A 12,052-nucleotide genomic window follows, 5' to 3' on the forward strand; every position below is an offset into this window, starting at 1 on the left:
TCTATCCGCATGAGGCCGTTTAACGGGGACTGGGTGCAGCTATGCCCTGCTTTCCTAATACCACTCCATGTGGCTAATAAGCAGCAGTCTAATAAACGCTTTACCTGAGAGGAGGATCTAAGTGGATTTTTGAAGAAGGGGCCTAAACTGAGATGTTGTCTTATTTAAGGCACCTGTCAACTGATTTGCTACTGTAAAGCCTTCTGTGCCTCGTATCTTCTAGGGGTCCTCTTCACAAATGCTGTCTATGTCTGGTTGACATTCCTGGAAGGTACAGTATTTCTGCCTAAGGAGCTTTGGCCTAAATAGCACCAAATAAAGATGTCAGACTCGTTAAGGCTACTGACAAGTCTTTGTTTTTTTTTTTCCCCCACCTTATTTTTCTCGCTGCCTCTGGCACCTGCTCTCAAGTTTTGAACTGCTAGAGGCAGCTGACCAATTTAAGCAGATCAGCAGTTTTGCTGCTAAGCAGGAAAGAAAAAGAGCAAGCAGGTATCAGACTCAGTACATTTCGGATGATTGGGCCACAAATTATGGATAAGGATAATATCAAAGATGGCAAACATTAATTTTCTCTCAAGGTACCAGAGTTTAAAAACGCTACTGGAGGGATTTGCTGTGATTGAGAACATAAGAGAACATTCCTTTAAATAAAACAGTAGCATAAGAGTAGATCAGGGATGTCAAACATAAGGCTCGGAGGCCAGAATTGGTCCGGCATATAATGTGGCCCACCGGACGGCTTTGAAGAATGTGAAGAGGAGGATCAATTTTGCCATTTTTTTTACTGTATTTTCAGACGTTTTACAGCTTTTCATCCTGACAAAGAAATCACCCATAGCCATTCACACAACACCAAAATAATTAATTAATAGTCCCTGTTCTTTCACTACCTGCTAAATAATCATTTTAAAGACAATTTTAAAGAACAGTAGTAATTATTATTAAAAGAGCATTTTCTGTGAATTAACAAAAACTTTGTTTTATAATAACAGGATATTCTGGGCATGGGCTACATATTTATTTAAGCCCAAAGAGTAGTGCTTACAGATTTATTTTAATACTGTTGAGATTGCACTTCTTTTTCTTATATTAAAATATTACCTGGATTAAATGTGTAGTTGAATATGCTTACTGTGACAGAAAGGGGAATTTCACTAGTTTGGCCTACTTAAGATCAAAGCCTGTATGTGGCTCACAATGTAAAATGAATTTGACATCCTTGGAGTAGACAAAGCTAATCTTGGGTCTTAAAAACGTACAAGTGCCTTAGAAAATACATTATTCCTAAAGGCCAGCAGGAGGCGATTGCTCTGATTGCAAAAAGAAGTCCAATTGTCTCTCTGGATTCATGAGCACAGTAAATTTTTTATGGTTCACATCCAAAATTAACATGATGGTCATTTTGTAAAATACAGCCCCATGTAGAGTAAGACAGACCAGCAGAGTATGCTTTAGGCTGTGCCTACCTGCCTGTGATTGACAGGTTACTACTGTAGGGGCATGCATACTGTATCTGCTCAGTTCTCGGTGAGATCCACCCCTTACACCCCTTGGATGCTCTCATTTCCTCAGTGTAAGCATCTGCTGTCATTATGTTTCTACATAACAGGTTATCTGTATTTGCTCCACACAGGTTTGGACTCAGCATGTAAAAGCTTAGACATGTCCTCACATATAGAGTGGAAGCACCATGTACTGTAAATATATATATGGTGTGTCTTAAAGAGGAACTAGGGAACAACTAGTTAGACTGCAGACACAATTAAGAACTCCATTAATAATACTAAATTTAAGTTGGATCTATTTGCTGTCATCACCAAGTCGATGCACGCAACCCTGGTGTTAGTGTTGGTGATTCGTAATCTTTAGCAAAGTCCCTGCGCCCCTTCCAGGCTGGTTTTAACCCTAACTAGCCCCCAGGCTTGTCATGTTCCAGTTAGATCCTCTCTCTGTGGTCTTTACCTCCACTGCTTCTCCCAGACCCCACCTTAATAAACCCGCCAGCGTAAATGTCACTGGCTTCCACCTTCACGTCAAAGGTCACTGTCAATAAACCTGTGTGCATGTGTGTGTGTGTCTCTCAGGAAGCCCTTACCGTGCGTCCATCAGATGCAACTTTGCTTGGCTCCGCTCAGCCGTGCCTCTCACACATGTCTGTCACACACAGAGGGCTAATGAAGGCCACAGCCGCTCTCATACATGTTGATGCATTCACAAACAGCACCAGACACTGCAGCTTTTCACTTAATTTACACACACATTTACACTTCCAGCTCAGAAATTGGATGGGACATTGATTTTCTGTTTGAAGGAGGGGGCCGAGATGCACATATTTTTGCTTGATGTCAACTAAATCAACCATAAAAGGTAAATTGGATTTTTGTCCAAGGGTGGTACTTTCAGAACCAGGGTTGTCGGTTCAACTTCTAGTCTGTAATAGACTTCACCTTTCTCTACAGTGACAGTGCAGAGGAGTACTCGGACAGTCTCAACAGCCTGCCCTCGGGGACGGTGCCTCACAGACAGCACACTAATAGACAGGTTGGTCTGCCCTTGTCTTTTAATTGTTTTTGGACTTAAAAAAGGAATAAAGATACAGTTAGAAGTAAGCATCAGCTGTTTCCTGCTCACTGCTTTTTTTGTACAGATTAACATTTTACTTGGGTTTGTGTGAATATTCAGCCTTTAAATGAAACTGCCTACAAGTGAATTCAATTAATGAAGGTCTTAGTATACAATGTCTCCTTGGTCCTAAATATGAGTGTAAATTTCAGCATATTTTTAATAATTCTCTCAGACAAGCTTGTCATTTCTTTACGTAGTCTTCAGGAATAGTTCTCCAGGCCTCTTGAAGGAGCTCTTTTTTGGACGTTTGCTGTTTAATGTGCATTTCCTGGCTCTGAGGACGACAAACCATGAAAGAGCCTCTACCATGTTTTGCACATGTCTTTGGACACCCACTGTTGTACCTCTCTCCTGAGCTCCTCTGTAAATACTGATTAGAGTTTGAACCAACATTTTCAAATTTGTATGTTTTTCGATGGAAAAAAGTAATACTTATCAAATAATATGTAGACGGTGTAGGTAACACTGTAGGTAATTCAGAAGTGATCGAAAACTGCAATTCTTCAAATGCCCACTCAAGGGATGTTTTACAAAAGGCTTACAGCCTGATACAAAAAAAGAGTTTTAGTCTATTTCCTCTGTCTGTGACAACAAAGATAGGTATCACCAACATTTAGTTGTACTAAAAAAAACAAAAAAACAAAAACAAACTGTGTATCAGCTAGCTGTTTTTTGTTCTTTTGTTTTGTTTTTGCTAGCCAAAGTTATCATCACTCTTTATTAAATTATTGTTGCATCCTACTTACAAAACTGGCCCTGCAGTTCTAACATTATGTAATAACTTTGTAACTCCATCCTGAAATAGTAGCCTGCAAAGCAGTGGAGTGACGTCTCAGTGGCTATCCATCCATCTTTTATATACAGTTTAATGTCTGCATAAATAATTCTTAGGGCCTCTGTAACTACTTTTTGTGTTGTTTGAGCCGTGCTGTACTATTCATTTTTAACTGGCTATCGCTTTATGTCTACATTCACAAAGACTTTCCTAGTCTTGTGACTGAGAAAGCCTTTGTGAATGCACACCACGAAATCATTAGGCCTGGACCCTTGCACTTGTCCACATCAAACCTCTTCACAGTGCTACATGGCAGATCCAAACCCTTGAGAGAAAAGTCCGTCAAGAGGAGAGATGAAGAGAGAAAGAGAGGGGCCTTAAAGATGTGCTGCCTCTTCTCTTCTCCTCTTTTTCTCGTTTCAGCAGCACCGAAGCAAAGTAGAAAGTAGAGAAGAGATGGTTGTTGTGAATATAACCTGGGAGCTGTCAGGGCCCTTATCTCAGATCCCCTTTAGTTTCCCCAGTCCTGATCCTCTAAATGTGCCCATCAGCTCCTTCTGGGTTCATCGCTTTGACAGCCCAAGCCCCGCGCAACGTAGTATGTCACAAACCAAAGGGTTCATCTACCCTTTCCTCTCTGCATGCATGATCAAAACTGGCACTGATCAAATCCTACCTGTCCCCCATACAAAGAATGTAGGCAGAGAGCAAGGAGTGAGGTAGGGGGGCCCTTTCTTTGATGTCACTACAAATGATGGTGCAGTTGGGAGTTGTCACGAACACACATGCGTACACACTTTTGCGTACAAACGACTACACTCTCACACACACCCGTCACACCGTAGGAGTGAATCAGGGCTTTCAGTTGGTGATTGAACAAAGGCGGCATTTGCAAGCATCTGTCAGAAGTAATATCTGTGCTGAGAGGTGTTCAAGTTGGAGTCGGTTGAACATGCTCAGGTGAATTATTAAAGCACTGGGTGATTTGTCTCGTTGCGTTAAGCTGCGCACACTCTGTGATCATGGTGTCGTTATGAGCTGCATCTTAGGAAGAGCAGCATGTCAACTGTTGTGTTACATTAAACGGCTGCTTTTCTTCATTGTCACTGGGTTTTCTGTTCTTTCAGTCCTACAGGTGGTCGCCGATCTCAAACACAGAAGCACCAGCGGCAGAATCTCACAGAAAACAACCCGACGTTCTGGCCCGAGGTAGCACAAGTTTTCCTTTTGTGAACCCATGCTGGATTACAGAAATCTAATCAACTTTTAATTGAAGCAGATAGAACACTCAGTGTATTTACATGCTGTCGATAAGAAACAAGTATCCGAGAAGTTAACAAGCTTCGTTTTTTCCCCCCATAACTCGGCACATCTGAATTGGTTAAAAATGGAAAATGTTAATTATTCAGGTTGTTAAATCCATCACAGCTTCCACTTTTGCATACACAAAGATGCACGCCTGTTAAATCTCAGCAGTAGCTTCTAAATTGGGATTTTGAGGTTTTCTGTGCACTTGTCAACTCTGAGGCGGCTGCGTGTACTTCCTCCTGTTAGACGATAAACAGCGTGAGCCGTGGGACCGCGGGACAAGAGGAGAGAAAAGTCGGCAGAGGAGGAAGAGGATGCTTGTGAAGACCCAGCGCTGCTCCTCCTCTTCTCTGCAGCAGCGCATCGAGTCTCTACAGCGTCACGTTGACATACTGCGAAGTGCCAGGAAAGATGCTATGCTTTCAGCCAGAGATCTACAAAGGGCCAATGAGATGATCACAGCACAGCTCAACTCCCTCACTGAGAAGCTGTGCAGCAGCAAGCAGCTCACGCAGGTAACTTGGGAAAAGCTGGGAGACGAGTTAAGGGAGACGAGCCAGTTGTAAGTGTTAGGAAGTTTCTCTTTTTTTCCCCCATCTTTGTCTTTCTTTTGTATTTTCTTGGGGCTGAGAGTGAAGCAGTAGCATGCCCTTATCATGCTTAATAAGTGTGGCTGACAGGCCTACCCTTGTCTGTGGAGGTCAGAACCACAGGGCAGTAGAGAGGAGGAGAATCTCACACGCTCTTTCTCTCTCTGACTCTGCCATTGTCTCCTCCTGCTGAATGTTTCAGCGAGCCAGTTCTCCACAACAATCTTTGTCACCAGCAGTTACTTTTCTCCAAATATGAGCAGTCGTGTTCGCAGACGCACACACACATACACTCAAGGTGACTACATCCAGTGCCACACACCTTTTAGTTATTTAGTACGTGCCTCCAGGTAAAAAACTCTTAGACTTGGTAAAGAGTGTAAATAAAACACCAAGAGCTTTGGCCCCTAAACAGTATCTTTCCTGCCAGGTGCTCCTTGTACACATCAACTTATGTACATACACAGACACACAAACACACAGACACACACACACAGCAACACCTTGACAGACAGAGTCGTTAATCTGGCAGGCAGAAACTTCTTTTGGTGGATTCAGACACAGCAGCAGCCAGCAAAGGCCCACTGGACTCTTGATTAGGTGTATGTGTTCTTGTCTGTATGTCCGTATATTTACTTTTCACTTACTGTGGAATAGTACCGATGGAGTATATTGCACTTGCACACACGGGCCAGAGTGCAGCCTTCATAGTGTTGCTACCTGGGAAGTGGCCCTTCTGCACCCACCGAGGCATCTGATTGCTGAAGTCCAACGAGACCTTAGACTCAGGCACAGCAGTAAAGGCACACATGTACACACACTGTTGTGTGAATGAGTGGACAGAGAGGGAATTGTTGTCTTCCTGTTTGTTTCCTCTTTCCTCCTGCAGTATTAATGCCACTCCACCTGAGAAAGTTGGAGCCGACTGACTGGCCAAAGCTAGGTCTTGTTGCCCTCTCTGCAAAGGCCAAGAGGTGATGGACTTTGGGCTTGTTCCAACCGGTCCTGGCCAACTCTCTAACTAAAACTCTCTGCTTGTAATTGGCTTAGGACAGCCTCCACAGGGGCCATCATGTGAGAAGTAGCATGGCAGTTTCACAGAAACTTGTTTGTGTTGCTCTGTCTCCTGATCCTTCGCCATTCTGTCCTTCTCTTGTTGCTCCTTTCCTTCCCTCCTTCCATTATTAAGTCATATCTTCTCGTTTTTTTTCCATTCTTGCTTCCCCTCTCCACTTCTGTGTGTTTGGTTGCACGTGAACTCTGGGATGTAAATGTATTCTTAACTGTATTTGTATTTCCTTTCAACAACTACTCAGATTCATGCAATGTATATGATATTTCAGCCTAACTGGAACACGTGGTTTGGTTAAAACTTTTCTTTTTTAGGTTTTCAGTATGATTTCCAGCTGTGAAAATAACATTACATTCAATTGCTGATAATGCATCTGGTTATAATGCAATAATGTGCCCAGAGAAACAGGCAGTCAGCTAGATTACAAGAAAAAATTGACGCAGTGTGTAAAAACCTTAAAGTCGCCCTTCAACGTGGCATAACGTAACTTATAAAAACTCACAGTGCATCCTACTACAGGCAAGTCTAACTTTTATTGAAATCCTTGAGTATTGCATAGCATCCAACTACAGAATCATTTTGTTGCTTGGATAAGCCTTCCTTAGTCTGTCATCAATTCCACAGATGCTTTACTTTGTGGCACACTGTGTCATCCCCACTCAAAGTGTGGAGTTGCCTTCCCTCCTTTAATGTTTTTGGGGCAGGGATTATCACAGGATTATCTCTACAAATTTAATGAACTAAGAAAGCAAAGCTCCAAACTTTATTTAAATTAATAATTAATAAAACCTATTGCACAAGAAGTCTGGCCAGAAGAATGATTGCGTAATTAAGAAATTGATGCAGTAAGACAATCTTAGTGTTTCAGTGGTTTATTCATGTTTAAAAATTCCTTTTAGCTACTAAAGGAACAGCATCAGTGAGACCACTGCTCACAGGAAAGAGAGACCGGCGTCCTCTCTCCTGGCCTAATGGAGCTACCAGTATATCACGCCTGCCTCAGTGTCATCTCTCACCAGGGCTGAAAATGGCCTGTGAAATCAAAGCTTGTCTTACTGGAAGCCTCATCAATGCCTCTCTTAATTCCTGCACTATTGCCACTGGGGCCACAGCCCCGCTTTTATTTTGTGCTCGTCCTGCTCTCCTCCCACCCTCCCTGTGGATGTGGCATGTGCATCTTCAACAGAGAGAAGGAAACCTAAAACAGGAGGGATTCTATTAAAAGGTGTCAGCCAGCAACCAGATATCAATAACCTCCGTGTATGCGGAGCAGAGAGCAAACCCATGGGATTCTGTGGTTTCACTTGGGTGTGTGCGCACGCCTCGGTGTGTGCTCCAACATTTACCCTATGTGTGGAGCGCATATCTTCATGTATCACGTCTCCTGTTTGTGCCATTAACCATTCATGTTTGATATGATACCAAATCAGCTAATTGTGACAGCACTGATTCAAACTCACAGCAATAGGTTTGTGGTCCATACTTTCTTATAAGAAACAACCGGATTTTTGCTTTTCTCCGGCACATGCATGTGGTTTAAAGTTTTTAATCTCACATAGCATTCTGAATCACAGAGTCACTGTAAATTGTATGCATTCAGTTAGTTGCGTTACTCTTCATCAATCCAGACTCAACTACTGACTAAATACTTGATCTACCTCTTTTCCAAAATGTGCTGCATGATGGCTATATTATGCATGCCAATTACAGTGAGAATTAGGCTCTATTGACCAGGCAACAGCATCATTTGTCTCCTAATTAGCATAAAAAAGACGTTTTATCGCAGACAAGATATTAAAGGAGAGCTTGCAGCTCACCCGTGGATAACACATACAGTATTTTAAACAAATTGTGTTTATTCTGTCTTTGCATTTATTATATTTGTGAGGAGTGGATTTAATATAAAGATCTATGTTAGTCAGAGGAACTCTGCCTTCTTACAGCAGTAAATTAGGTTTGCATTATAAGGGAGAAAAAAAAAGGCTTTTGGTTTGATATAAAGCTTATCAGCTCATGTAGCAGTATATCAGTCGCCTGTTACTTTTTCGCCCTCACCATCCAATAACACAAATCTGTGTTTCTTTGTTTTTTTTAATAGCAGTGCACCAAACTTTTGCTTCCAGTTGCGGCATCATCACCAGCCTAGCTAACCAATTCTGTCTGTCGGTCAAACCCGCAGAAGCTGACCTCTGACCTGGCTGGTGTGCAGCAGCAGAAAAAGGTTTTGGAGATGGAGTTGAAGCAGTGGAAGCAGATCAAATTCCCCCCGCAAACTACAATACCACCAACAGCACCAGCGAACGTAGAGTGCTCCTGCCAGTGCAGAACCATACCTGCCCCGGCTAACCCTGCCCTCCAAGCCCTGGAGGCTGAGGTCAAACAACTTCAAGCCAAACTTAAGGTTAGCAGTTCTAGAGTTAATGAATTGCCCTCACGGTTGTGTTTTTTCATTGTGCATGCCTTATGAGGTAAATCTGCTAATAGGAGGATGGTATTAAAGATGTTGTTCTCTTCCAATTTTGTGCACTAAGAAGCTTGAGTGCTCGAGAATACCACGAATAACAAGGAAAACTTTGGGAGTATCAGTGGTAAAGGACTGAAAAAATGTATCTAGAGAAAGACTACTTCCACTTTCTACTGTGCTGTGGTAAATCAGGCAATATGAAAATTTCTTAATTCTTTTGCACTTTTTAGTTGGAATTTTCTGTCTTTCATTCTGTTACTTACCATGTTAACAGTACTGAATTTCACATATATTTACATCACTATTTCTGAGTCACTTTAACATTTCACTGGTTTGAAGCACTTGCCCTCCTCGAGGAGTTTAAAAACTCTCAACAGAAACTCTGTCAAGGTTTTACTTTCAAGTTGTGCTTGATTCTCAAAAAAACAACAAATTCTGGTGCCTTTCAGCTTACACTTAACATCACTTGATATTACGTTTGATTTCAGCGTGAATTAGCATTTCCTGTCATTTGATCTTATTTCGGAGTGCCTGTCAGAAAGATGAGAAATGGGGAATAACAGCAGAGACATGCCCTACATCAGAGGGAATGAGGTGTGAGTGGTACCACAGTATTATCACCCTCTCAGCAGCCTGCTCGTCAGTGTCACCACGCAGATTGCCGCTGTCGTCACACACGCCTGAGAAAGTCATGTCAGGTGACAGCGAAAGGGAGAGGCGAGGGATGCTCCGTGGGGGTGCGTGCGCTGAGCGAGTACGTTGTCAAGTGTTTCTACTGGGAGCAGTTCCCACAAGAGACAAGGGCCCTTTAAACCAAAGTGAACTTGCAGGTTCAGATATCCATCATGCTTATAATCAGAAGCCGACCTGTCACCGTGAGCCTTACATCTTTGTTACTCATAAAGAAAAGAGTAAAACACAAAAGGTTATTATTTACAGTTTAATATTCTAGGTTACAGGATGTTTGATCATTAGCAGGTCAATTTATTTATTTTTATTGTTAGTATTCAGTTTTTTTCCCCTTGTTGTACTTGTCTGTTGGTCTTTTTCTTTATTCACATTCCTGACTGAAATAAATTCACCCTCCAGGTCTATAAATTGTTATTTTTTACTAATTACTCCCCTTATCCACTTTAAATAACACAGTTTTCCTCTTAACCTCTTTTAGCACCTTCCACCCTCCCACTGTAACTATAATGAGGAGGCATGCTGTGTTTGACCTGTCATCAGCTGTGTCGTGAAAACCTTCCCTACCCCCCAGTCACATGCACATTCAGACACATTAACAAACACACACACACACTGTGTGCCCTTCCCCCAGAGTGCAAGTGCGGAGGTCACGAGGCAGGTGGCGGCTAACAAAGCCCTGCGAGGCCAGCTCCAGGAGAAGGAGGACAAACTCTGCCAGCTGCAGGATAAGTTAGTTTCCCACCTTTTGTCTTCATTAGTGCTACTTCCTCCTTTTTGTGTTTCTTACTGTTGTCTGCAGTCCAGCTCGTATTTTTCCTACTTTTCTTTTTTTTTTTTTTTTATACCTGCAGACCTCTCTGTCTGTCTGTCTCTCAATCTCTCCTTGTCTGCATGTTTGCACATCCTCTGCAGCTCTCATCTGTAGTGTTTGATTCCACCATGTGGCAGCTCTGTTGTCTGCCTCACTTCCCTTATACTGTACATGCTCCTGTGTCTGTGAATCATTTGTGAAATTATGCATGTTATATTGAGCGTGTGTGTGTTGTTTGCGCGTGTGCATGTGAGTGGTTTTTGTGTCATGCGGTGTGGTGTTGCTTACGTGGGTAGCCGATGTGGAATGCTGATCAAAGCAGCGTATTGATTGTTTGCGTGCCGCAGGAGGGACCATTTTGGCCCATGACACTAAAACCCACACAGCATCACTCTGGCCTGTGGGCCACAAGCCCCAGTGAGTTGCATGGTTCACCTACTGTAGCGCCCCGCATGCATTACATAGTCATAATGCATATGGCTATAAACAATTCACTTAGGGAAACAGTCATGGTTTGAACTTACAAGGCACATATCATCACTCTGCATTACGGATCCCATATTTGAACTGAGAAAAACGTACAAAGAACAACTTGGCTTTCCTCCCTCTTGTTCTCTTTGTCTGGTATGCCGTGTCCTCTGCCTGCCATTCTCAATAATGCATCCAGGGCATGTGTACAATCACAGCGGATATGTGTTTGTGTGTGTGACCAAAGCAGCGAGGATCACAGCCAGGCAGAGCAAACATCCCTCAGCTGCGTTTCTGCGACAGCCTCCTCCAGCTCTTGTCACACACTCACTCACGCATACGCACACATAACTTGCCGTATCTTCTAGCCTACCACTCCATTTGCCTCCATGGAGGGACCCCTTCTCAGAATGAAAGACATGTCTAGACGTCTCTGAAATATACATTTCAGCACACACACAGGGAGCAAGGCTGCTTCGCCTAAAAGAAGAGAAGGGGGGGGGTAAAAAAAAGAAAAAAAAGAAATGAATTTCAAAGTACACCGGCATGTCCTCAGTCAATATCCGGCACTATGGCCCTGCCTTATTTATGAAGCTGCTTCTTTCATCTTTAGCCCTGTTGTCTATCAGCCACATGAAACGTCCACCCGCACTTTATTCTTAACAACATACACAGAAATGTGCGCTCGCGCTCACTCTTACGAACACGTACTTCAGACCACTGACTGTTATCATTACAATACACGCATGTTTGATGAACAATATTGCCAACAAGCACAGAACAAAGGGAACAAACGTGTGAGTGATCGGGATATAGTTTGAGGCTCTCTTTCTCTCTTTCCACTAACACTCATAAATAGAGATCACACGCTCCAGCAGAAGCTCTATATATCCTTCATTCTTTTTTATCCTCTATTCTTTTTGGGGTGTAGAAGAAGAACATCTAAAATAAATGTTGTCGATCTAATTGCCATTAGCATTGGGGCAGAGGGAGCTGGTGGGGCTCTTATTGCTGCTCTCACTCTTTAAGTCAACACCAGACAGTCATCTGAAAGGTTCAATATGGGTTTTCTCATTAATGGCCAAATCCATGGGGTAACCAGCTAGCGCTACTCGCCCCCCCCCCCCAACAAAGTCCCCAGGCTAGACTCCTCTCTCATTTAATTTAATGTCACTCCAATAGGACAAGCTCACATTTATTTAACCAGTCTGCCCTCAGGCACTCATCCACCTAGGGAGGCAGGGAC

At 42.9% G+C, this 12,052-nt stretch overlaps 1 protein-coding gene across 4 annotated transcripts in view; it reads left to right on the forward strand.

The window, feature by feature from the left end:
• Positions 1-12,052, forward strand: part of cntln (centlein, centrosomal protein) — a 100,678-nt gene that overhangs the window by 54,737 nt on the left and 33,889 nt on the right. For all 4 annotated transcript variants that reach the window (XM_026171264.2, XM_080302983.1, XM_080302984.1 and 1 more), the window contains 5 exons: positions 2,463-2,544; positions 4,531-4,612; positions 4,958-5,226; positions 8,553-8,774; positions 10,159-10,256. In XM_026171264.2, coding sequence (XP_026027049.2) covers positions 2,463-2,544; positions 4,531-4,612; positions 4,958-5,226; positions 8,553-8,774; positions 10,159-10,256 — 753 coding nt within the window. The remainder of the gene's footprint in view (positions 1-2,462; positions 2,545-4,530; positions 4,613-4,957; positions 5,227-8,552; positions 8,775-10,158; positions 10,257-12,052) is intronic.

Source organism: Astatotilapia calliptera, chromosome 6, assembly GCF_964374335.1.
Source record: "Astatotilapia calliptera chromosome 6, fAstCal68.1, whole genome shotgun sequence".
In the NCBI taxonomy this organism is placed as follows: domain Eukaryota; kingdom Metazoa; phylum Chordata; class Actinopteri; order Cichliformes; family Cichlidae; genus Astatotilapia; species Astatotilapia calliptera.